At 37.7% G+C, this 27,442-nt stretch overlaps 1 protein-coding gene across 7 annotated transcripts; it reads left to right on the top strand.

Moving 5' to 3' along the window:
- Positions 1–8,949: 8,949 nt before the first annotated feature.
- Positions 8,950–26,844, top strand: hps3 (HPS3, biogenesis of lysosomal organelles complex 2 subunit 1). Of its 7 annotated transcripts, none has more exons than XM_011474206.3 (25): positions 8,950–9,077; positions 11,175–11,307; positions 11,443–11,514; positions 11,672–11,765; positions 11,872–11,945; positions 13,055–13,267; positions 13,385–13,451; positions 13,661–13,749; positions 13,885–14,002; positions 15,365–15,521; positions 15,599–15,681; positions 15,761–15,926; positions 16,105–16,186; positions 16,296–16,441; positions 16,601–16,702; positions 19,789–19,897; positions 20,305–20,567; positions 21,745–21,922; positions 22,103–22,336; positions 22,725–22,943; positions 23,046–23,231; positions 23,321–23,425; positions 24,771–24,977; positions 25,071–25,158; positions 26,209–26,844. In XM_011474206.3, exons 2-25 carry the CDS (start codon positions 11,257–11,259, stop codon positions 26,334–26,336), a joined length of 3,231 nt encoding a protein of 1,076 aa, XP_011472508.1. In that variant the 5' UTR covers positions 8,950–9,077; positions 11,175–11,256; the 3' UTR covers positions 26,337–26,844. The 7 variants fall into 7 exon arrangements, with proteins under 7 accessions (XP_011472508.1, XP_011472507.1, XP_011472510.1 ...); XM_011474205.3 differs by having other exon boundaries at positions 13,382–13,451; positions 15,368–15,521; XM_011474208.3 differs by having other exon boundaries at positions 13,382–13,451; positions 16,296–16,435.
- Positions 26,845–27,442: the final 598 nt, after the last annotated feature.

The following is a 27,442-nucleotide window of genomic DNA, read 5'->3' as shown; positions in this document are numbered from 1 at the left end:
GGAGTGTTTAGTCCCACTCCTTAAGTGCCTGTGTCCAATTCAAGTGTAAGACAAAAAGAAGGGGCCAAAGAGAAAAAAAGATAGCCCAACAAGATAGCCCAAGAGTAAAGGTTTAAAGGAATGCATGGATATGTTGTACCATCAAATAACTTTATAATCATTTCATTTTTGAATTATAAACTGATCGTCACTTGCTATTATCCTGCTATTATATTTAATCAGACCCACATTTTTCCCTCTTACATTTTCTAAAATGCTTGCACACAACTGCCATACAGTAGCGGTTTTTCTTGACTCTTTCACTGTGATATGTCAGATTTGCATTATGCTGCACATTAATATCCCTAATCTTCCACAGATGAAATAATCCATCTACTGCTAATGTCTTCCCAACCACTGCTATGAATCTTTCTGATTAAGTGCAGTCATGACGTTCAGTAAGAAAACCACATTTACATAATATTTTTTAAAGTACAACTATATAAAAGTTGTTATCGGTCAGTCTAAAAGCTTCAGTCCTGAGTAAAGTTTGTTTTTAAACTAACAGCACTGAGGCATTTATGAACCTTTTAAATTTCTAAAGAAAAGCTTTTTCAAGCCATTTACCATCAAAAAGTCTTCAAGGTATATATGTACTCCTTGATTTTATTAAGTGCACGCAGATATACCTTTAAAAAATCACATTTAAAACTTCCAACCATTTAAATCTTGACACAAACTAGTCTGTTCACAGTATGTGGCACCAAATTTACTTTCACTTGATAAAAAGCCAAATCAGACAGAAAAAGAACTTCTTCCAGATGATCAAAAATGTGTAATAAAGTCTCACAGAGTTAACAAGAGGAATTAATTAATAAGGTAGCAGCAGTCAAAGATGCCGCTGACATCTTTTAGCCAGATGACAGTTACAAAGCAGCAAAGACTACTGAACAGCTTTGTATGATGCAGGAAGTTTCCCCCTAACTATGAGTGGTTTATCCCATAAAGCTTAACGGGTTCCACGTGGCTGCCCGAAAACCCTGAAAGATAAAAGCAACAAACAGCTAAACACATGGGCTGTGTTAGAAGAATCTGCAAGGCAATGACGTTTAGGAAGAAATCAAACAAATATGCATGTGATGTCTGATAAAGACACTAATTATAAGTTGTCTTTTTTTTCTTTTTTATAGTAAAAAAATTTATTACTAAAAAGGAAAGGACAAAATAGGGCAAAAAAGGATGTCAAAAATAGAAAAAAAAAATTAATACATGTCATGGAGAGATTATTTTCTTAAGCTTTACTGTTTTTTTTTTATTCAAAAATCAAAAAACTTATGTTGTGCTGTGTAGATTGGAGCTGGAAACTTGAAAAAGATCAGAAATTATAAATAAAATTTGAGCATTCCTTTGCGGAAATATAGAGAAAAAACCCAGTGAGCCAATATGTTGTCCCTTGATAGTTCTTTCTCCCCTCTTCTGCTCATCCTGTTGGTTTGACCTCAGCTGTTTCCCATGACCACATTGCTCTACAAAACCATCACATCTCCAGTTTTGTTTTAGAACATAAACAAACTCGCTCAGTATATGATCTAAACAGATGTTCCCATCGAACAGACTGGATGCTCTCCATTTACCTAAAGATTCATGGCAAAATAAAAAAGTGAAGCAGCCACTCAAGAGGGAAAGATAACGTCCCTGTTACTCAGTTATTCCCTAATGCATCTATTGGCTGCCCTTTGTGTTTCAAGGGTATCCATTTTGCCAATCACATTAGACTGACACACAATCCAGCCAACTGAATTAAGCTGCAGAAATAACATCAGCAAAAATCATCAAGATTTCCTGCTCCTCTTAGCAGGAAGGTTTTTGGTTAGTCCTTGAAGGTAAATTTTTCTTCAGTTCTCTTATAAAGTCACGACAAAGGAATAATAAAGTTTTTACAAAGTCAAGTATTGGTTGTTAAAATTCACATTTAGTTTGTCTTTTGCACATGCAAAGACTGTGGGGAAAAGGCCATCATACTAAACCCGTTACGGATCTTAAAGCTTCGTTTACACTCCCCTTAGCAACGCAAATTCAAGCAAACACTTCCGATAAAAAGTCTATGTAAACTTCTATGCAAGTTTTCTGGCTCTGCATACAATACGTGTGGCCATTGAATTTACATTGCAAGTTAAAGCAGATCAAACTTTGACCAATAACTCAGGGATTAAGATTGTTTTTAGCAACGTTTGGATGGCGTCTATTTCAATTAACGAAGTACCAAACTTTTAAAAGTTGATCCTGTAGCAGACATTAATAATTCTAGTTTCTGCCCGGCCGGAATGTTATGTCGCCAAGTCTGTCATATAATGGAATGGAGCTGTGAAGGAAAAAGCCTGAAGCAAAATTTGCTAGATTTGCACTAAGCCTCTTCAACCTGTAGGTGGTGGACATACACTAGTAATTAATAGAAAAAGAAGAAGCCTCTCTCTCTGGTTGTTCACCACAAAATGTGCAAAATATGCTAAAAGCGCGTTAAAGAATGCGAATCGATTGATGCAGATTCAAAAAAAGCGCATAACAAGCCCAGTGTGAACCTAGCAATATACAAACTTACATTTCAAAGCAGAAACCAGAGAATCGTCCACATTTGACCATCTTTTTTCATCTTGAATTTTATAAGAACATATATTTATCCAATGACTGATTGTTAATGAGAACTGGACCTAGTTAGTGGGATTCCACCTTTAGAAAATCATTTTACTTCTGGCTTCAACCAAATAAAGTCAGCTCAGTTGTCACTCTTTTGCATTACGGATGCCGTCATGTTGTAGGCAGATGTCATCAGTAAGCAGTAGTTGGTCATAAATCTGTCAGTGAAACGTTTTGAACATCCGACGTAAGGCCAGCAGGCACCACATACTTTCATTGAAGCATCTTTTTGGTCAGAGTATAAACTGAATAACTTAAAAGATGTTTTAAAAAGGCAGACGAGCAAGAATGGTTATTCTGACAAAAATAACCTATTCTGACAAAAACAGCTATTATTTCTATTGAGAAAATAGTAGCTGTTTATTTCTCAATAGAAGTCTATAGGATTTCGGCTTCTTGGAGCCAGTGGGTGCTTTCTATTTGGAATACGAGGGGAGGAAACGTCACTAAGTCCAGTTCTCGAACACAGTCAATAATTCCAACACAGAAGTTCACCCAAAATTAAAAATTTCCAGTTTCTTATAAATGGTTCAATAAAAATGAACAGGGTTGTAATTTTTTGCCCACCTTGTTTGTATACTTTTTGTGTGTTTTTTAAGTAAATCTGAAACATTAGACACAAGTCTATTGGTGACGATGGCCAGCTATATAGTACAAAATCTTTCAGCACACAAAACCTTGATGATGAAGCTATATAAAGGATTGTAAGCAACATTTATGCCTTTCACTTTGTAAACACACTGTAGTTGTCTTGTAGCTGTGGAACAAATGATGTTAAATTCTGCATTAGCAGATGAAAACTATTTAATATACCTATAACTGTGCTTTCTTTGTAATATTTTAAAGACAATTGCTGACTCAAGCATTGGTTCTGCAGCCATATGCAGGAATTTTCATATCGAGTTGCATAAAAAGGATGCTCAATAACAAGGATGTTAAAACAGCTACAATTCAGCAAAGAGCCATTGGCACAACCAAACCTTCCTGATAACATTTTCTACAACAAGTTCTTGCTCGATCATCAGATTGAATTTGCCCGTCAATATTTATGCTGATTGGACAGTAAACAAGTCGAACATTATTTTAATTATATTTGGTTTTTGTACATTTTTTAGTGATTTAGTCAATTTTAGGGTCAATCTGGGTTTGTGGGACACAGCAGTAAAAAAAAAAAAAGAGGATTAACTGCATTTTAAGAAAACAATAAAATCACACATTTAACGTGTTAACTTGGGCACCAAACAATTTGTACTTTTTTTTAGTTCAAACAAAATTGAACCGGCCTGCTGATACGCAGACAGGAAGATTACAGTTCATAAAGTGAACTGCTGCACTTCTGAGTTGTGAAAATACACAGTGACAGGATGAATATAATTTTCTCTCTTTGGCTAGATTATTGCCTTTAGAACATGTCTAGAACTGTTCACTGAATGTGAGTTACAGTGGCTACAGAGCGAGATGAAATTCAACAGCAAAGGGTCTCCTGTTGGAAGTTCGATGCGCTTGATCTCCAGCAACAAAACATTTTTCTGTTTTTTTTTAAATTGGTAAAAATATTACTTTTTTTAGATCTATTCATAAATGCAGAGTTGATTAGGAATGCCAGAGATGTGAGTTTTATCTCAAATGATGCAAGTAGCTTCACTTGAACATGCTTTGTACCAGGATGCTTTTAATCTGTAACTTATACCAGTTTTAGTTTCTGGTTCCGTTCTTATAAAACATCTTAGAAAGCTTTCTTGGTAAAAAATAAACAAACCACCTATAACTCCCATAAAAACTGTTAAAGAAAAAAAGGAAGTTACCTTAGAACTGTTCTTATTAGACAGTGAATACTTTTTTTTAAATTTCAAATCACACAAAACACACATGAATGGGGCACAAACACCTGAGGAAATCCGGGCTAAAAATGTGCTGATGCAAACATTTAAGTCGAGCACCACTTAGAAGAGATTTTTGTAAATGCTTCTATTTCCCACTGAAGAGGACTCACACAGTTGTACACTTCTTAACTAAATTGAGAGCAGATTGGGACAGTTCTGGGACACTTACCATGACTGTGTGACTACTTGAAGAGGCTTCTTCAATATGAGACTAATGATCAATGCCCATTGGGATACCACCTAGTTAAAAATGCTCCATTTATTCGTTTTTCCCCCCTATGCTTTAAAGTCCCATGCCAATAAAAATCCTGTTCTTGATGCTTTTAACATGTTCTTGTGACTTTTTCGTCATGATGAAAGACATATAAATACAATAAGCTTAAAATTGTATTTGTGAGTATTTTTATAGTGAAATCATTGTGAATCAGGAGCAGATGCAAACATGCAGTTGAAAAAAGCTTGTAAATGTGACGTAAAAGCTACTGTACTACTGCAAGCCACTTCTGGTGCATCCACCTGCTGACAAATAGATCCATTGGGGTTGTGAGGGGCTGTAAGCTAGCAAGACAACATGTAAACAGAGAACTGATAGGGTGGGGGGTGGGTTTGCTCCATCCCTAAAGTCCCGGCTACAAGCTAGCGGGAGAGAGTGTAAATAAAGGGATGATGGTAAATGAGAGCAGGCTTACTTTGCGCCAAAAGTCCTGCCTACAACTCAGAGGTGAATTTCTGATGAAGTACTGCTGCCCTGCAGGAAATATGTCCTAAAAAGCTTTTTGATTTTGGCTAAAAACAGCATTACCACAATTAAAAGACCAACACTTAAAATAGATTAAAAAAAACGTTCGGAGTGGGACATAAACTTAATCAACTCACTTTTAAAAGTTTTTTATTCTTTTTAAACGTCAAATCTTTTTTTCTTTAACATATGTTTTTTCTATCTTAACCGAAACCTCCTCTCATCCACTGTCCTCCTAACTCCGCCCCTCATCTCACCTGTTTGCTTCCCCTGTTGAGTTTTGCACTAATGAGCACACTGACTTTCTGCTTCAGGTGTGTGTTTCATCCTTCATCCCAACTTTTTAACTAGAATTTTCAAAGTTATCATAAAGAATTTTATAAGCCTAAGAGTTAGAAAGATGGTGCTTATGTACATGTGCCGTCAGAGCGTTAATAAAACGAATGATGTTTTCAAGTCATTTTTGTCCTTCACACAGATGGTTTTCTCACTCATGCACACTGGTGCATGTCAAGCATGGCTGGGCATGCAGTTGGCTGGAAAGCAGAAACATTGTATTTTTGTGAAATTTAAGATGACTTTCACTGCACTTCTTTCATTGTGCTTGAGCAGAGAAGGCTGTCCTCACACTGTACCACAACATCAGCACTTTTCAATGGTCCAACCTTTCTTTTCTGATGTTTCTCATTTTCCCAAGTTTGTGTTAGTTTAAGCAAGCATTGTAAATCAAGAGGGAGCAATGAGTTTGTCGAGATCATTTAACTCCATAAACGTATACATTTTTAAGTCAAAACTTGGCTTTTTTTTCTGATTGAAAGAACATACTTTGACACCAATCCCTGGTGTAAATTCAGGTTAATCAAAGCATAGTTTTTCTGTCTAACTCTCCTTTTTATGGTTTGTTGCACATTTTACATACTCTTGCTTGCATCCAAGAACCCTTTTACAATAAGTAATTTACGAGCAGTTTTAAGAAAGATTTTCCTTGAATTTATTAACAATTGAGAGATTCACCTCTAGGTTCAGCAGGGAACTAAAATCTCGAATCCTTATCTATTCACTCCTTCAAAAACCTAAATAACAAATGCAGTTTTTAAAAGAATCATGCTTTTCATGTTGCAGAAAATTCAACTAAGATATTTAAAAAAGAGGCCAGGTTATGACTTGTGCTTGTTTAAAAAAAAAGTTCATCTGATAGCAGCTCAGGCAGAGCTGGAATGATGTTTAAATTGCATGATACAGATTTGAAGCAGAGCCAGAGTTGGCATGTTTCTGCATAGCGTGCTGCAGATCTTCTAACAACATTGCTTCTGCACTTGTTTTATTATGAAAAGGTTGCAGAAGGTTCCCACTGTTTCTCTAGTCTTGAAATACTTTAACATAATATGCTTGTTTTTCCTTCGTAAACCTATAATTAAGTGTTTTACAGTTCACAAATAACTAAATAGTCATGAATGCATACATCAAAAAAACTCTATTGACTTTATAGCTATCATTTTCAATTCAAAATTCTCATCAGTCTGAGAAATAAAATTCTTACCTTGGTACACGATCTGCAGGAATGTGCAGCAGTCTACTGAGGCTGAGCACTGATAAGCCCACTGTAGGATCTCCTCTCCACTTGAAGCAGAAAACTGTGTTCAGTCGGTGGATGGCAGTCAAAACCACAGCAGAAACCCTCCTGACAGCATCAGCTCTGCGCTCTGCAAAGCACCCTCTCGAGTGCTCAGGTTGCTATAACTATACCTTATGATGCAGTGACAGAATAAGAGGAGGGGTCAATGCAGATCAAGGTGGTGTTAATTAACTGGAAAGCCCCCCCAGGAGTGTTATCCTCTAGGAATGGAAACCACGTGCTTTACCTGAATTCCTGTTTTCTGAAAGAAATTAAAAGCATCTCTCCTTATTTCTTGTGGCTTTGCAGCCAGAGAGGGCATGGAAAGTACTTCAGAGGAACCAGAATGTAGGATATTAAGCAGAATGTTTACATGTATCCTTTCCTGTAGGCTGTTAGTCATTTTTAGCACAAAATAAGAGTTTAACTGTTGTCATTTGCTGTACATCTGGTTTATTATCACGACATGATTTGCAGAAAAAACTGTGTCATTACACTATCCCATGTACTATGGGACTATCTATTTTTTTCCCCGTTACTGGCTGAACCTTAATTGGAAGAACAAATAAATATGTTGTCTTGTTGTTGTATTTTTTTAAACCACACAGGCATTTGCTAATTTTGTTTACATTTTTTGTTAATCAAAATAATAACTAATAAGTAGTTGGTTTTCTCAGGAGTTTACTAAATTAAAGTTCTGCCAATGGATTATTTAAACCATTTCCATCTGAGCCTACAGGTCAAAATGTTTCAAAATGCATTTGTTAATATATAAAACTGCACTTTTAGTTCACCTCAAGACAAATTTCTAAAATAATAATAAATAAATAAAAAGACTACAGATATTCTGCATTCACAGCACACTAATAAAATCTGTGTGTGGTGTTGTTTGCCTTTGTTGCCCTCTTGCGGCGGAAATATGTCTGAAGTGCACTTAATGACAGCACCAACAGAACTTCTTTCTACATTGTGCGCATGCGCACATTGTGAACGGACCTATGTTGTCTCACGAAACTACATACTGGAGACTGTGCTAAAAGTGGATATAATTATATTATGGAGCTAAATCTGCAAAATCAGAGAAAACATTGTTTTGTTTTTTTTCAAACAAAAATACAAAGTTTAAACAGAAATTTAAGGGTTTGATGTTGAAAACGGATTTAATCAACAATACATTTTCATCATTCCACAGCACGTTTTGGTTTTATTTTTTTTTAATTCTATATCGTTTTAAAAAGTCTCTTTTTTCATCTTATACATTACTTTGGGTTTGTAACATTCAACAGAATCTAGTGGATTTTTTTTCTTAGTAAAATTTAATGTAACACATCAAATTATTGATCCATAATAATGGGATTAGCATATTCTTTTAAAAAACAAAACTTTTGCATTTTGATCAAACCTGGGAAACATCTGGATATTTTACTGATTCATAGGGAGCTTTAAACTGTTGTTGTGTTTTTGTTTATTTTTGGCATCCTGTAAAATAAGTGCTATAAACATTATTACAAAATAAGTTTGAGGAAAAAATGTTCAATTTCTGCATTAGAAATTATGTAAAACATTACATTAAATTACAAAACATTGTCTATTTTCACACCATGTAATCTTTCATCTTTGTATACCTGATTCTTTTTTATTCAAGTCAACATTTTTTTAAACGATGTTAAATCCCCTAATATTATAATAGCAACTTTTCTTCATAAATCCGGATTGGTTATTTTGAAACTTCAGCAAAAGTTTAAATATTTTCTCAGGTACGTTTGATACGTTTAAGAAAAGAACTGCAGTGTATACGTACAATAAGTAATGAAAAATCTTCTTTGTGTCGGTTTCATTACGTAATAAACATACATATATCTAGATATTTTTTGTTGTATTACCTAAATATATTTTTTTCTCTCAAAAATTAAAGCTTTTCCCTCCCCATCCTTCTTCACTCCGCGTCGTTAAAACTCTTTAAAAGTGATTACCACCAACAGCCAATAGAAACGTCGAACGCAAATAAGCAGATCCAAGAACCAATCGGAATTGAGAAGAGGCGGGCGCATAGCTGTTGTGGTTGAAGGTTCACTTCCTCTTTTTTCATGGTGAAATCAATAAGTTGTAGCGGAATTGCAGAAGCAGGAAGACAAATGGACGCTGGAAGGCTGAGAAATAGATGAAGGTATTTTTAAAAATACTGTCTTTCCGTCCTATGTTGTTATAGAAGCGGCGCTAAAGTATAGAGAATGAAGCTACAGCCTTCGGAGCTGCTGCTCTCTAGACTGCGGCATGTGACGTTGATTAGGGGAGAACACGGGACAAACAGCCGCTGCCCCGTTTCTGCTGCTCTAGACTGTAGCCGCTGACTGACTACTCTGCAGATGAAATGTTTTACTGCTGTTACCACCGACTTTCTACTTTCACCCACTGATAGTAGTTGTGGCGTTTCACAATGATGTAAGTTCCTGTTTTTTAGCTTTTGTTTTGAATGGAGGGTGGTCGTGATGGTCATGGTATTATTTTAAAATTGTCTTCACGGTTTTGTGTATCCGGATTTCTGTACCCTAGCAGTAGGAGGAGGAAACGCTCAGACGGAAAGTATGGAAAGTAACAAGTGACAATTTTACTCGGAAAAACTTCATAAAAGAACCCCTAAAGTACCCCTCCTGCACATTTCTTTTGACTTTAATTGAGCAGAGTTATGATGTTAAAACTCAAAAATAAATAAATAAAATAAAATATAAAAAAAGAAAGAAATACTCTCAGTCTCTCAGTTCGTCATAAATGATTATTTTCTTATTTATGGCTGGCTGGCTGTAGGGGTGTGACGATTCATGTGTCTGAGTCAAGTTGTTAATTGAATGTCCCTATACCATGATATCGTTTCAAAATAAAATAAAACGATTATAATTGATATAGGAAAATGCCATTAACATTTAGATACGATAGGTTTATTTTGGAATAACCAAGTAGGGCTGCAAGATATGAGGAAAACTTGCAATATTAGTGATCAATATTGCGATGACGATATAACTTGCGGTACATGAACAAATAACAAAACTACCAAAAACACAATTTCCATTTCACTCTTACAGTTTTAAATTTACACTCCAAATGACCCTCGTCTACACAGGAGGCGATCATGGGACATAAGATCTCCATCTGATTGGTCAAATGTATAAAGGGATATTTAATTTGTTAAATACTTCAAGTTGCCATAAGATTGTTTTAGCACATTTGAGGAAACCATTTATTGCAATTTTTTCCGTCTTTTGCAGTATGCGTATCACACAGATTTACACCACGATAACAACCAAGCCATCATTCCAGTCCAACGTGGTGAAAGACTTTGAATTTAGCAAAGTCCTGTGTGGTGGAATGTTCTAATTATGTTCTGTTTGGATTCATTTTATGTGGAATAACAACATTGGGCTGAACTATATGAAACTAAAATGTGAACAAATTTGCCATCAATTCGTGTTGACATGTGTGTTTGTACACATATTTAATTTACACTGAACAATCTTGCAAGAGATACAAGGATTCGTTCAAAATGAATTACTATGAATCGTAACAGCAACCACAAATTATGATATGAATCCAATCATTGTTCAAAGTAAATATTACAGATATAGTTCAGTTTTGACTATTTAATCAAAATAAACTACAAATCATGACATCTGCATAACATTTTATAATCTCAGACATATAATAGACTTGCTGTTGCAACACCTGAGAGTTAAAACTACATTATTTTTCCTAGGATTGATTTTATATTTTTGAAGAAAAAATTAAACCTTTCAAATCTTTACATATATATTTTACCATATTGGTCAACACATACTTTAATACATTTGAAATAATAAATGTTCGCAACCATGCACAAATTTGAATGTCTTATTTACTCTGCACAGTATTAAACACATTGCTTTTTCCAAATTGGCATCAAACTATTACCTATTTCTTCAGTTATTTTCATATTTTCTTTCAATAATATGCAAATATTAGAATTTCGACTTTAATGTAAAACCTTTTTAGTATTTGTGCAATATTTTAACTTTTAAAATACAAATCAGAGTTATGTTAAAACTATTACTCAGTCCTTCAGAAGTTTTTCTCTGTTATTTTGTTCCTCTTAGTTGAATAACCTTCTTAATGACTATATTTACTTCTCTTTAAGCAATGTTATTTTGAAGGAAGGCTTTTCCATTACTGTTGTTCTGCTCGGAGGTTACATTTCCTTCAAACTAGTGAGGCTTGTGTTTTTTTTTTTCTCTAGCTGTCATAGACAGACGTAGAGATGAAATCTTCAACAGAGTGACTAAAACGATTTCCATGCACAACTGGTTTGCGGAGCAAACATGGTGCACGTCTACAACTGTCATCCGTTCAAGTCCCAGCAGATCGTCCAGGCAAGTGCAACACGACAAATACACACTGACGGCCCATACTATGAATGTCTGTTTGACAAACCTGAAGATGAGAGTAGCTTTTGTAGCCATGATTCACAGCAGCAGTTTGAACTGTTTGAGTTCTTTGTGGCAAAGGTGGAGCAGGAACCTGGACTGGTCTGCTGTGGAGGCGGAGCCCTGTTCGTCGTGGCTACTGGAGGATGCAAGGTCACCTCAGTCTTTTTATAGAAATTCTTTCTTCATTGCAATGTATGTTTTTTTTGCATCTTTTATGTGCTTATACTGTTTAAGAAAACAATTTGACTGCTTATTAAAAGTTTACATTTAAGGATTTTCTAACTTTACTTTGTTGAACTGAACATAGGTGGAGGTATACAATCTGGAGAAGGAGGGCTGCCCCCTGTTCTGTCGCTTCGCCACCATGGGCACAGTAAAGAGCATTCAACACAGTAAAATAGGTTCAGATATTTATTCTTTTTTCTTTGCAACCATAAGCATAAATGCTATAAAATTCTTTGTCTTACAGTGGATGAAAATAATATTTTCTGTCTTACTTCACCTTAGGAGACTACCTGGTTACTATAGAGGAAAAGAACAACGCCACTTACCTGAGAGCTTACACCAACTGGCGCTACCAGGTTCACACACCCATTACCAAAAATATTTTAGGTCATATAATTAATGTCCACTTTTTTTTTTTTTTTTTATCGAGGCAATAATAAGAAAGGTCTCCTGAATTTCTTCCTGTTTTTATTTTTACCCTCTCTGTTTAATGGTTCAGCAAGCCTTCAAACTCTGTCAGAGAGAGAACACAAATGCACAGAACACATTTGGGACTTTAACTTTAATTTTAAATACATGCAGCCAACACCAAAATCCACCCTTAGAGGCACTTAAAATACGTGCGGGCAATGCAGCAATGTGCCATCTTCTCTTCTCTCGCACCTGAGCTTGTGCATGCTGGACGAGACAGATCGCGCAATGCACATGGGCCCCCCTGGCAGTTGTGACATCACAACAGCATGGCGACAGTTTGATTGACAGCGATTTAAAAGGAGAAATACTGAGAAATGCAAAAATGAAATGATTTGTGTTAGATTTGTTCTCATTTATCAGACAAATGCCACACGTACTTGTCAAAAACTGAAAAAACATGATTTTTGTCGGAGGGGGACTTTAAAGATCTATATTTTTCATTTGGAAGACATTTGTCTTTTTGCTAGATTGAAATCTAGAGATTGATTTGAGTATTAACTGACTGAGTCAGTTCTATATTTTAAGATTGTGCATTTCCAAGTTGAACTCACTGGAATAAAACAAAAATTCGGTTGCATGAATTGGTTTAAATAAAATTGACAAAACAAACAGTAAAATAAAAATTAACTTGTAAATATAAAAATCTTGCATAAAAATAAAAGAGAATTGTTTAAAGATGCGATGTAAATCAAAGGCTGTTGAAGGAATCCTCCGGGTAGTGCGTTTATAAGAAAAAGGAGTTTATTTAGCAACATTTTGATTTCAGTTTTTACTGAAGCAACAAAGTCGGTACAAAAATTTCATGCTTCCATAAATAAATTAAACGCCAAAAAAACACTCAATAAATAAATACAGAAAATCAGAGAATAAGAAATTTTCTGTCCCCTATGGTTAGAAATGTTTGTACGTTGCTCAAAAATGACAAAACCTTTTCACGAATCACAGTCAGAACTTTATTTTCTGTTATTGATGTACGTTTGTTGCTTTTCAGGCGGAGGAGAAGGGTCGGGTTGGGGTGCGCTTGTTGGGCCACCTGCTGGGTGGAGCGTCGGTGTGGGGCGGAGTGCAGATGGAGATCATTGAGATCCCAATGTCAGAGCGTCCCATTGCTGTTTCGTGTTGCCCCGTCACCGGGGATCTTTTAGTCGGCTGTGAGAAGACTGTGGTTCTCTTTACCCTGAGCAGACAGAACCAGCAGAACTTGGTAAGATCCAACTACAAAAGCATGCCAAAGATAGAACATGCATATTTTCTTATTTTGTGATCTTTTATTAAGAATAGCATGCTAAGTTTTTTTTCTGCTGTTTTAAAAAATTAGCAGAATCAGAGTCAGCAGAGCGTTCAGAACTCCTTGCCAAACTCTCAACAGAGCTGCAATCCGAGCCAAGGTAACCTAACATAAAGAATGTGTGAATGCGTTAACAAATTTAAAGTCTTCACTGCAGTAGAAGCAACACAAAGTGAGGAAGAAAACATAGAGGGAGCATAAACGGGATTTATCATTATTGTATTAAAAGACTCCTCATTCTGAGGGTAATGTGAGAGTTTTGACAGATTATCAGAAGTTGAAAAGAGATTCTTTTTCACTTTCTTGCAGGACCAACCTCTGTATCACATCCGAATCTTTCCATTTTGGACTTTGAGCGTTCAGTCATCCTGCATCTTCCAAAAATGTCTCTTAAACAGGTGTCTGCCTTTTTTTGCTCTTACATTTTTGCAACATGCCCATTTTCAAATTTTTAGTTAGTAGCTGAGTTTTTTATATATATATAAAAATGCAAATATTTATCAGTTTTTAACCCCCCCTCGTCTTCTTCCGAGGTGGCGTTGTGTGGAGGATATGTCGCAGTGAACGCTGAGCTGGAGGTTTTGGTGCTAAAACTGGAGGCAGCATCTGACCCTGCAGCTGCAGAAGAACCCCTGGAAACCAGTAAAAGTGGTAAAAAACAACAACACACAAATACATTTACTGTAGTGTTTAATGTTTGGGGTATATAGCCGATTCCTGACTGTTGATTTCCCTTCAACACACACCGCCGATTGACCAGAACAAATTTCACAAACTCAAGGGTTTGACAGTTGATAGGACTTTTTTTACATTTTTAAACATTGAGCAACTCTGAAGCTTTATGAAGTGGAAATACTGATTGTCTACTGGTTGTGAACACAGTTGACAAATAACATTTCATCCATCCAACATGGGAACCCACTGAATCTCTTTTGGGGTCACGTGATTGCTGGAACCAACCCAAGAGTGTACACGACAACATGCTTTTTATGGCTTACATGTTCTGGGCAAGGGCTGGGAACACCCTGGAACACACGGGCCACATACTCACATGCACACCTAGAGGCAATTTAGAGATACCAGTGACTCCATTTTGGAGTGTGTGGGAAGAGACCGGAGTGTCCGGAGAAAACCCACGCATGCACACGGAGAACATGCACAAAGAATTCAAACCAGGGCCTTCTTGCTGAGAGGGTTAACCAGGATTCCACAGTGGAGCCCCAAATAACATTGACTTTCATTTTACTAAATTGTTTTCTTCTTAATGAGCTGTTTTGGCTTTTTTTTAGGCAATTCAATTACCATACAAGTTAGTAGGCTGAAGCCTTTATATTGCTTTTTAACATGTTTATTCAACTGTTTTGAAATAAGGATTCTGCCTTTGAATGGTGTTAAAATGAGTAAACACTAATGTCATTTGAGTAGAGGCTGAAAATAAAGCAATGGATACACTTAAATTAACAAGTTTCGGGCAATAAGCAATATGACTGGATAGGATGTAAGTAATGGTGGAACTTGTTTTGAAGATGCCTTCTTGCAGTCTCCACTGGTTGTGTATTAGACATTTGAAAATGAAATGTGAGCAAACTCAGAGCTTGCTGCAGAAATTTCATTCCTCGTTTCACTTGGGAATTCCTCAATTCCACAATAGGACCTGGCTGCAGACATCCAGAAGTGAAAGTCTTCGACCACAACCCTAAGAATGAAGGTTTTTCCTCTTTTAAGTTTCAACAAAAGTTTTTTTCTACAATTCTCAACACTTTTGGTTTGGATTCAGATTAGAGTTTGGGTAAATTTCACAATTTCTGCTTCCGGCTGATGATGTCAGACGCCATCTTGTCAGGTCCTTCTCCAATTTCCAGATAAAAAACTGAGGATGTTGTTATGTACACCTCTACTTTAAACTTTTTTGACCTTTGTTTGTTTTTTAAACTGTTCCAAAATTTGGTCACAATTGTAACTTTTGACATATTTCTTTGACTTAAGACTCAATTATGTGTATTTGCTTTTAAGCAGCAGAACCTCCACAAGATCAGGATGACTTCCTGCTCATTCCAAGACACCAGGAGCTGCTCGAAAGCAAAGCGAAAGACTGCGACATCCTTGTTACCATGGAAAAAACTGGGCTGGAGGACCAAGCGCAGTATCAGTTCTCCTACATTCTTTTCCGGTCTGTGTGCGTTTTGTCATTTGGACGTTCTATTGCTTGCGACTTTGTACAGTTGTGTGTAAACTGTGTCTCTGCAGGCGCTTTTCTCCCGAGTTCTTCCAAGGCTGCAGAGTCGAGGAGATGCAGATCCACTCGCTGCAGCTTTATCCACTGTTCACAAGTGAGTACTACACGTGAGATGCGGATAAACACCTTGAACGTTAGACACTTAAAATAATTAATTAATATTTTCTGTCCAGGTAATTCCCTAGAGGACCCAACATGTGTGTTCTGCTTCTTCTCTCTTCCCACTGCCGGCTACCTGTACAGCCTAAAGGGTGGAGTGGAGCTGCTGTCAGCCTACCAGTATCCAGAAAAGGTCCTTCAGGCGGTGATGTCTGATCACCTGTTGCATGTCATTACTAAGTATGTCTAAGGCTACACAGACACTTTTTACCCCCAAAAAAAGCCTCTAAAATGTAAACTTTTAAATTCTCATTTACCTGTTCTCATCTTTCATAATCACTTCGAGGATTTATTTTAGCTGACAACAATTTGTTGAGATATTTGGTATGATGGTGTTTATTCCTTGTGTGTCTGGCAGAAATGCCCTGCAGTGTTTTACGGTGCGATGCTCAGCTGTGGCCGCCAGAATGGAAGACCCTTACATTGACACCACCATGAAGGTACAAAGACTTTTCCTAGTGACTCCTTGTCATTTTTGGTACAAGTATTATCTGGTCATTTTAACAAAGTTATGACTTTAGTTATGACTAATTTTTGTGTGTTTGAAAGGCTTGTCCACCCAGCACCTTGGAGGTGTGTGCACTCAGAATCCAGTTATTCATCGGTCTGCGGTCGGTTTGCGTCTATAATCAACGTGTCATCCTGCTCTCTGCTGCGGACACTGAAACACAACAGGAGCCTGAGCGCAGGTGCCTGTACGTTTCACACATTCAGCACAAGATGCTTCTTTTGTTTTTATTTGTAAAATTTGAAGGCCTCATGAGGATATTGTTGCTTGTGAGGTGACATGTAAATGGCTAATGCCATGTGTACATCTTTTTTGTTGTTACTTTATCTTTGTGTTGTTATTTTAGCAAGTTGAAAGAGAACAGCGTGCTGACAGGTATTTTCTTGGCGGTGGGAATTGATCCCGCAACCACGCCAGCTTTGGAGAACCTTCTGTCACGTCCTTTTTTGTAAGAAAAACCCCCATCCCATAATTCCCTGCTGTCAATTTAGGTCAAGTTGCAGCACCAAAACGCATCTGCAGACATTTTATAGGAATATCTTTTTTTTAATGAACCATTTTCACCATTTTTAGCAAAAAAATGTTCTTTTCTAGATTGACAACAAAACCATTTACCGTAATTTCCGGACTATAGAGCGCACCTGATTATAAGCAGCACCCATTACATTTTTAAAGGATAAAACATTTTATACATACATAAGCTGCACCTCTCTATAAGCTGCATGTGCCCACATTGAAACATGTGTTGTAGAATGAGGATGTGTATGTGCTGAAACCAGGCAACGTGTGTGTAAGAAAGAGGAGGGAGCCTGCAGCGCAAGAGGGAGCGCTCTCACTCACTCTTGTGCTGCTCGCGCTCCTTCCTCTTACACACGCAGAGTGCTGACACACATACATATACTCATTCTACAACACCTATACAGTTAGTTAATTAGTTAGATAGTTAGTAGTTAATTGTTACTGTTATTTGTTAATAAAGAATAGTGCGTTGTAATCATTACTTGTACCGGTATTCATTTGCGACGCGGCCGCCGGGGGATTTTGTGTTGGGGGGGGGGGGGGGGGGGAAAACCGCGACACCGCAACTTCTGTTGCTTCATCACCGCGGTGATCAAAAATCCCACACCGTCACGGCTCTATTCCAAACAGTGCCTGTGACGCGGCAGTAACACGGCAGTAGTAACAGCACTAACAGGGCTGTTTAAAAAAGCATACCGGTAAAAGTCACTGAGAGCAGCAGTAACTTATAGGCGCCTCTGCGCGGCACGCGCCTCTTGTGCACTGAAACCATGGAAGTCTTCCTCCTCAGTGTCGGATTTGAATAGCGTCAGACAGTCTTCGCCACACACTCTCTCAGTCTCTCCTTCTTTGTCGCTGTCAGTTTATCACTCTCATCCTGAGGCAAATTCCCTCCTGAGCTTGCGCTGTCCTCTTCGTCGCGCAGCAGACCCGCTTTTCCAAACCCGTTTGTGATGGTGGATTTTTTTCACACTGCTCTTAACAATTGCTTTTAATTTGAAAGCTGCGTCATTTCTTCTTGCATTTTCCGTGATGAGGGTCTGTTCGTGCCATTCATTCACAAAGCGGGAATTTACATTAAACTTGCGTCTTCCTCGACACAGATACCGTATTCCCCCTGTCTCACTGTTACCCTTCTGCTCGAGCGCTCCTAGCGGCCGTTAGAAAAAATGCATTAAAAAAAGAACAAAAAAGGGCATAAATTAACCGCATCACTGAATAAGACGCAGGTGTGAAAGCGTGTAACAAAAGTAGCGGTTTATAATCTGGAAATTACAGTAGATCCAACATATTTTTAGATGAAGATTTTCATGTTTTTTCTTTTCTTTTCCAGTTTTTTTGTTATACAATACAAAGTTTACACATTTTGTGCACAAATGTCTAAACTAGGCAAAAGCAGGACTCTGTTCAAGCAGGTCCAAGCAGATGCTTCTTTCAAGAGAGCTTTTGAGCTGGAGTAAAAAAAGAATTGTTAAAAATTGGACAGTGTAAAAATCATATCAAAAGAAGTCAGCACTTACAATTACACAGTGAAAATTAAATATTGCCAAGAAACATTGCTATTTAGTTTGGTCTTTGTAGCCATGATACAGCTTTGCATTTACTTGATCATCTGATGTTGCAGGTTGACCTAAAAGAGACCAAATTTTCCCAAATCATATACCCATAAACCTACTAACGGTCCTCAGTGTGCCCCTTTTAACATACTAATCTTTTGTTCTTTAAAAGAGTTTAGGCTTTTACTCATGCCCTTAAGCAAGTTTTTGTCCATCCATCCCCTTGCAAACTCGCTTCATTCTTGTTGGTGGTTACAAGGTTGCTGGAGCCTATCCCAGGCCCTGTCTGGCGAAGGCGGCGAAAAACCCTGGACCATAGGGTTAGAGTTGGGGCCGCACAGAGACGGGCAACATCATAAATATAAACAATTTCCCTCATTTTTTTATGCATTCATTCAAACTTTTTTCTTCTTGGAAGCTGCAAAACAATAAAAACAAACAGTGCTACTTCAGGAACACCTGAAAAACACTATGGAGTAACTTACAGTTAGGAGATGCTGCTGCCTAATCCACGCTATTTATTTATTTTATTTTTTTCATGATGTGGCTTTACAAGTTTTTTTTTTGTTATAACTGTTTACTTGCCATGCTTCTTGTCTTTTTGGATAATATCCTAATAATATCCTATAACATTGTGAGGCCTGATTATGTGTGTTTATCATTAACTCTGCCTTCTATAGGCAAGCTTTTGCAGCTGCGAGCTGTGTCTGCAAAAGTTGTGTAAAATGTAAATCAGCATTACATTTTTGACAAAAAGACCTTAGTTTGAACAGCTAAAACTCTCAGGTACAATCCCAGCATTTTCTTTAGAAATATGCTCATGAAGTTGATTTTGTAGACAGATGTTTAAAATGTTGGGAAGGATTCAGCAGTAAACCAGTGAAGTTGTCATTGGTTCAGAGAAAGGGACCAAAATTAGCTATTTAGTGGAGACATTGATACGAGCATAAAAGGTGCAACACATTGTCTCACAAATCAATACATAAATCCAATAATAGGCATTACATCATCCAGGCTGATGGAGACATGAGCCATCTTGCTTTTAGTAAGCAGATCTGTTGAAGACCAGTAAGATGTGCCAGCTGAATTCCTGCTTATGGCTCTCTTGTAAATCACACCTAATGAAAATTTTATTTTTCATTATTTAAGAAGCGGATTTTGTTGTCATCCATACATCTTTTAGATGTTCTAATTCAACAAAATTAAAGAACTGTCAAACCTGTAAAGATAATTGGAAAAAAGTAGGAAGCTAAACCAGGCGGACCTGCTTTAAACTGATGTCCCCAATAAAAAACAAAACGTTTAAGTCATGTTAATTGCCTTCTACTTTTATTTACATTTTACATTTTTTATGACAATAAAACCTATTGTCATAAAAATAAAAAAAATAAAATAAAAAGACATAAACAGCAAGTTTTCTGTGTTATGTTGTTGCCTCCTTTAAAATATTTGACCTCAGAAGCAGGAAGTGGACAATCTCCTCGCCGAAGGAAACCAGCACAGTTGGACATGGGTGGAACCTTTACGTGGTCGACACCGTCCATCCCTTCACACTCTACCAGGAGATGGTAACGCTGACAAACATATCAGAAAAATCGTTTTTTTTTTCGATTACTTTAGAACAGTGTTACCCAACCCTGGTCCTAAGGGCACACTGTCCTGCATGTTTTCCATGTTGCCCTGCTTATGCACACCTGATTCAGCTCATCGTCAGGCTCTGTAGAAGCCTGACAATGACAGTCATCAAAGGCAGGTGTGTTTTAGCAGGGTTGGATTGAAAAAAATGCAGGACAGTGTGCCCCTAGGACCAGGGTTGGGAAACACTGCATTGTTTACACCCATGAGCATATTTATTCACTAAAATACACTCAGCTTACAGATTACTTAAAATAACCTTTATAATAAAAAAAGCAGAGTTTCATATACTGTATATTATGCCAATGTACAATCTTTCCTTGTGTTCCTTTTGTACCAGGTTGAATACAGCTGTCGCTACGTGCAGACCACCCCACAATCCCACAGTCTTCGTCACCTCCTCAGTGAAGCTCACCTCTTGCTGCGAGCCTGTTTGCTGCAAACACCAGAGCAGAAGCAGAGTGGCCAGGGCGACCCTGCAGTGTCCTCGAAACCAGGCTCCAATGGCGCGGTTGATAAAAATTCAGCCACACAGGCAAACAGACAAGAACTAGAGGAGGCGCTCAGGCAGAACTCTGCACAGCTGGGAGACTGTTTCAGCAGGTAACAGTCCAACACGGAAGATCAAAATCCGGTTATAGCTGGAATTCAAACATATTCTTAGTTAGCTTAAAAAATCTTCGTATTTTTCCTTAATATAAAGGACACTCTAAAAGTAAGTCAAAGCCAAATCAACATCACTGGTTGATCCACACATGACCAAATGAGGCTAAATACGCAAAACATCTCAGGGTCACTGGGCTTTTATTAAACTGGCATTGATTTCCTGTCTACATCAAACTTCTCAATTAACCCTTTAACAGCAGAGCTGTCGCCAGCGACACCTAAAAACACACGCTGCTCTTTGACATGGTGTAACTCTGAGCATTTGGACGATTGGCTTGAATCAGCTAATTCTGACGCACAGAAAGAGTGACCTTTTGAATCGTTTTTGCACTGATATGCAAAGGATTACTAACGTAAAGTGTTGCATAAATAGTGCAAAGCCGATTTTCTCCGCGACAAAATCAGCTGATTTATATTGACTGTGTGAGAATTCTACTGCTTTGCAGGGTTGCATATCAGCACAAAGCTGCTTTTCTCTGCTTCAGAATTTGCTGGAAATGCATTAATTATGTGAACAGTTAAAGAGTTCCAGTAGTCAAAAGACTATAAACCCTGGACATAAAGCGCCCGTGTTAAAATGTTAAGGAGGTTTGTGCTCCAAGTCACTGAGGTTTGTTGTAGAGCATACTATGTCACAAAAAACACTGGGAGTAGATATAAAGTGCACACACCCATCCATAAACATCTGCCCCATCTGGCATATTGGTCAAGTTGCAGTGTTGTAAATGGACGATATACAAAGCTAGTTTAGAAAATGAAATTCAGAAAATGGGCCGTTGTTGAAGTTTAAAGACAGAGATTGAAAGTTTGATTTTGGTCTCATAATGAGTGTGGGACTCACCAGATGCAGGTGCTTCATAACAAGCTCCAAAGAAAAGCTGGAGTTTGTAGAGCCTGCACATAGACAAGGGAACGACCATGGTTACATAGTCAAATACCAAACAAAGGTTACGTTTCCTTTCTAAAAGTTTGAGATTTACAAATTTTATTTGAAACTGATTCCAAGTTTTGCTGAATAATTTTTCGTTTCTTACTTATTATAATTTATGCTACTTTTAAAAACCAAAAAAAAAATTTTGATCATAAAGTGTTTTCCTGTTCTTTGTTTTGTCAGGGCGAGTCAGAAGGACTGCCACTTAGCCCTGCCGTACTACAAGATGTCCGGTTTGACCGTCGCCGAGGTCATCTCCAGAAACCGTCCTCCTCCAGAGGGCCCTTCCTCTTATGGCCTGGGCTTCCTATTTTACCTTAAACTTCACCTTTTAGAGGAGACGGAGCAGCATCTCACTCAGGTGAGCAAAAGCTTAAAATACTAAAATTGATACCATTAAAGCCCTTGTCCAAATTTTAAAAATGTGTGTTTTTTAAGCAGAAACTAACTAAAGTTGGGCAGTCGGACAGATTAACTTGTATTTGATGATTTTACGTTTTTATTGCAAAATATAACTTAAAAAGCTATCCCATCCTTGCAGGAAGAAGCAGATGAAATCATTTACATCTTCAGCCAATCAGAGCCCTTCTTGCTGGTCAGCGTGTGTGCCAGCCCCTGCATGATAAACTGCAGTGCAACTCGGACGCTCCAGATCTTGCAGCGTCTGGAAGACACGGCTGGCGTGTCGGTCCCACTCACGATTATCATGGCAGCCATGGCGCTGCGTCTGGGCAAACAGCAGGATTACACAGAGCTGATGGAGCGGCACGCTGAGGTTACGTTAGAGTTTTTGCTTTCTTTTTCTAGAGCCGTACATGCTCTTTAAATGCTTATTCTACCCAGCAAGATTGTGTTTTGGGTTAAAAAAATTTCAATCTTTCATGTTGTCAAATAAATGTAATTGTATTTCAAATCGAAAATATATATCTTAGAAAAGAAACAAATGCGCATTAAAAGAGGAAACAAAATGGCATCTTTATGGTGGATGTTGATTTAAGTATTGAAAGTAGTTTGTTATAAGCTTAATTGTACCAGTGTTTTAATGGAAGCTGTTCTGACCTAGTGTGAAGTGAACAGGAATTGATGGCCGTACATTTACAAATATTTCCTAGAGAAGAATGTAAATATTTCAAATCATGTTTTGCTTTGTTGTGCACATTTAGATGCAGCTGGTGTATGGGTTCATAGAAGAGCCGAGGCTGTTGCTGCACGGAGGAGGAGGAGGAGGAGGAGGAGGAGGAGGAGGCCAGCACTCCCAGGTCCATCCCACTTCATTGGCTCGGCAGCTGGCAAACACCCAACCTGGACTGTTGGTGGCTGCTATGGTGGCTTTACATGAGAACTGCAAAGTTCAGCTGGAACAGGCCGATTTTGTATTCAAAGTATGTATCTTGGACAGGGAAGCCGAAAACTATTACGGAAATCAGATTTTAGTTTTTATTTTACTTCTAAGTCTTTTTTTTTTTTTTGCTGATTTTGTTAAGGAGCTGGGCTGTGAGAACACTTTACTGGTGGATTTCTGGGAGGCGATGCTCATGGCATCGTCACAGGATGCAGTCATTCAGGAACTTCTGTTCAGGGTGGCGTCAGTTTACATTGACCGACTGACAAACTCAATCAATGGAAGTGGAGCGCCGAAGTACAAGTCACTAAAGGGGGCCGACGATTTGGTATGCTCACTTTTTTTTGTAGCTTTAGCTGCTCCTGTTGTCAAAAAGATTCCACACAGTAACATTTTTCATGAATGTGTGTCTTATAGATCACCTCCTGCTCTCATTATGGTGCTCTGTACCCGTGGCTCACTGTTCTAAATCCCACTCACAGCACCACGTCTGAACACCAGGAGGCGCTGCATAAACTGCAGGTATTTAAAGCTGCTAAGTATGAAAGGACGGTGTAGGTACCGGATGTTCTCGGGTCGCCGGATGTTCTCGGGGTCCTTCAGGGTCCTTCCAATGAGTTTTATCACTAGAGGAGACATCACGTGGTTCCTCATGGGAGGTGAGCACCGCCATCTTGGTGAGGTCAAGTTTTGAAGACCAAACCACTTTTATAACATTTAATAAAGAGCTCTGTTTTTGCTTTCAATCACTTCATTATATGAAAAAGAAGAATGGCTTGAAATTGCTTAGTTTTGTTCAGAAATAAAAACTTCACGAGTACCCCTAACTTAACTAGTATTAGACTACTTAGATTTTTTCTATGTTCCTTTATTTTATTTTACTTATGTTTTTATTTATTTGTGTGTTATGCTCATTGTTTCTTTTTTTCCCCTCTATTCTTTATTTTCTATGTCAATATGTTATATTTGGCAATGGTGACTGATCTTCGAGGCAATATTGATTACATCGTTATTGTTTGTTGTTAACGTTTATGTCATTGTTAATGTATGATACCGCAATTGTCAATAAAGTTTTTTAAAAAACTTAGCGACGTTAGCTCATTGGTCGTGGCAACTTACAGCCAATCAAATAGTGTGACGTCATCATTGGTCGAAGGACCCCGAAGGACCCCGAGAACATCCGGCAACCCGAGAACATCCGGTACCCACACCGGCACCAGTTTTTTTTTTTCTTTTTTAAAGGTTTTAGCGTCTCAAAAATATCTTGTTTAAAGGATAACATATTTTTACAAGTTTGACACCTTTATTAGTCATATAATGTAAATAATCTGAGTTTTATTTTGAAATTGGTAGGCTTTAAAGTGTTCTTATGGGTGCGGTGAACGCAGACAAACAATATGGGTAGCTGGTGTTAGAGTAGAGGATGCAGAAGACTGGGTTAGATGGAGGAAGCTGATTCGCTGTGGCGACCCTTAAAGGGAAAAGCCGGAAGGAAACGAAGAAAAGGAGGATTTAAAGAGTTCTGCCTGCAGAGCATTAAGCTATGGATAGACAAGTGTGTAATATACATGCACAATGAGTAAGAAGAAGTTGGCACAAGATAAGAAGACTGGCATAAAAAATAAAGCTAATCAATACCAAACTAAAAAAACTTGAGAATCTTAAAGCAATATTCATTGTGTAACAAAATTAATTATTGAACATGATTTAAATTACATTTATGGCTTGATATAAACCTTTTTAAGCTTTAGTGTTAGGGTAGCTAAGCTGTCTGAGTAAAATATTTACCAATGTATGTTTTAGAATTCAAAAAAATATTTTTGTGTTGGTATTTATATCTTCAATATCCTCATATCTGTGTCTCCAGTCTCTGCTGTGCGGTCCTTCCCTCTCTGTGGGCTCCATCGTGCCTCTATTGGAGCGTCTCTCAGGAGAAACCTTGTGGGGCTTCAGCCTGCACCTCCTCTGTGCCACCAGAAGGGGGCAGTATGAAAGCAGCATTGAGCAGTTGTTGGACAGGTGTCCTCAGGCCATCATAGCCTACGCCAACCACCAGTTACAGGACAAATATATGGTTTGTGCTACATTTAACGTGAAATCTAAAGCCTCTTAGCCCGTCCGTGTTTCATTTCTGTGTCCCAGTGTGATGTTTGGCTGATCTTTGCAGACACTATGGTGGCAGAAGCTGCTTCCTGAGCTTTGCAAGCGAACGAGAGCAGCGGCAGATAACGGCATTCTGCTGGGGGCTCTCAAAGGTATCAGTTGGATTTTTTTCTGTTGAAGTCTTTCCTACAGACTATTTTATTCAATTCAGGCACTTTATAACATTGTTTAAACAATCAATAATATTCAACAGAATGTATGTGCTTTAGTTGCATGTAGCCACAAACTGGCCCAAACCAGGGTCTTACTGTGCTGGTCCCAAACCTGGATAAATACAGAGAGATTGGGCATGTGATGTGAAATCTTTGGCTGCATTAAATGAGAATCCGACTTAGAATAGATTGAGGAAGATGATTCGCTGTGTTAACCTCTGAAGGTAAAAGTCAAAAGGAAAAGTGGAAATGCATGCTCTAGTTGATCATTAGGTCCTTTAGGCCCTTCGTACTTAATTTACAGCAGAAACATTCCATTTTACATGCAGCAATTAAGTATAAACTATAAACAAGGCAAATGTACTGTGCACATTTTGCAAATATTAAACACATGGTGCGAAGATATGAGATCCAGTAGTGGACAGTGAATTGAAATGTATTATTAATTTTATTTATTTTTAAAAAATACCTATTAACTTTTATGATGACTTTGGATTTATGAATCATTAAAGTTTTATTTAAAAGGTGTTTTATCACCAAAGTTGCTTCCTGCTCTAGCCTGTACAAATATGAAAAGGGTATAGAATTGAAAAGAATGAGGAAATGACATTGTTTTCAGCTGCAGTTGAGCTTGGCTGTAGTTTCACCGGGAATCACTCAACCAGAAGCACCCTGATAGGCTTGTGCTGTTGATGCTGATCTACATGATCTACTTTGCTTTGTTATTACATTAAATTCTAGTTTTTCCCTTGGGCCAACAATATTCTTCTCAAGGATGTACCGGTAACCTTGATTTAACCCACAGGTGCTTTAGAAATCTAGTTTATTTTCCTCTTCTATAAGTGATTTATAATATGAGGCCATATTCTCAGAACCTTTATGGGGGGGGGGGGGGGGGGGTTAATTTCCTGGTCTGTAAATTTAAGAGAAAATATTTGGTAAAAATAATAATTTTTGTCCGTCCAATGTGTTGGGATTCTGTGCCAACAGAGACACTGGTGGTGGTTGCCATGGAGACGAGTCCTGCTGAGTTTTTGGAGCTAATTCCCGACGATGGTACTGCGTCCTACTTTCTCCCTCACCTGTTGACGTGCAGCCAAAGACATTTGATGGCCTGACAAACTCGCCAAAGATGCGGGCGGTGGAATCTGCAAAGGCTGAAAGAATCTCTATCTGCATCTGAACCTCACTTGATCTCAGACAACCTTTGAAGTATATAGTAATTACATTAAAAGAAAAAGTATTTGCAGTATGGAAAAGAGTGTATTTGCATATAGTCATGTATGCATGATGGCTTTTCTTATACTTGTTTGTAGTTGACAGCTATCTTCTACGATTTATTTTACATATTTTAAGTTATTGTGCATAGATTCACATCTCTGCATAGTTTGACGTTGTTTAACTTTTTGGTAGTTAAATGCTGAGAATTGCTTAAAAGCTGATTAGATCAACATCTCAGTTGTCATAAAAACTTTTTCACAATCATTTTTCCATCTTTTCTCTTTTGTCACTTGACTACAACAATATTTAAGTTTTCCTCTTAAATGAGAACGTGCACAAAGTTCTAATGGTAATTCACAATCCCACATTCCCTCTGCTTTGGAATTAAAGTCGCACACAATACCATTGTGCTGGCGTCGTGTGCATGTTTTCTAAGAAGCTCGGGTCACTGATAAGACAGAAGACAGTCACCTTTGTTACTGCTTCAGCTGATTGAATGCTGATTGATTGATTGGTAAGTTAACACAACAGGGAAGTGGGACAGAAAACATTTTCTGGAATCTCTGGAATTTCTCCCGAGAAAGGGCTTTCAACTACACTGGTTTAAAAAAAAGAACTAATAATTTGTAAAAAGAACTAAAATATGCAAAGAAGCATATAGAGCCACATTTAAAAACTCCAGTTGTAAGTGAAGAACAAGAATATTTTGTTGGAAGTTTTATTGAATTCAAAAGATACAGCTTTTTAAAAAACGTTTTCAATTTATGGCCATTTTTTAAGCTTAGATTCTTTTCTGCAGTGTCAAGAGGAATCTATTTACTTAAAGCTGCTGTTGTAATATTGGGCTATATAAATAAAATTGAATTGAGTTGAATACTCAAGTTTAAATGACAAAACACACATCTTGATGCCTTTTATAATCTGGTCTTTGAATCTTTAAATCTCTTGTTTTTGCATTTAATTCTGGAAACTTCTGTTCTGCTTTTAAAATGTGCTCTCCAAT

Source organism: Oryzias latipes, chromosome 4 (assembly GCF_002234675.1).
Source record: "Oryzias latipes chromosome 4, ASM223467v1".
NCBI classification, from domain to species: domain Eukaryota; kingdom Metazoa; phylum Chordata; class Actinopteri; order Beloniformes; family Adrianichthyidae; genus Oryzias; species Oryzias latipes.
This window is presented reverse-complemented; position numbering and strand designations above follow the sequence as displayed.

Bases quoted from the DNA above. Each gene is read 5' to 3' on its own strand.
- hps3 (XM_011474202.3), top strand. From the start codon at position 11,257: ATGGTGCACGTCTACAACTGTCATCCGTTCAAGTCCCAGCAGATCGTC. The intron at 21,923-22,102 runs GTGAGCAAAAGC...CCATCCTTGCAG, and splicing joins CGGAGCAGCATCTCACTCAG to GAAGAAGCAGATGAAATCAT. The intron at 25,159-26,208 runs GTATCAGTTGGA...CTGTGCCAACAG, and splicing joins TCTGCTGGGGGCTCTCAAAG to AGACACTGGTGGTGGTTGCC.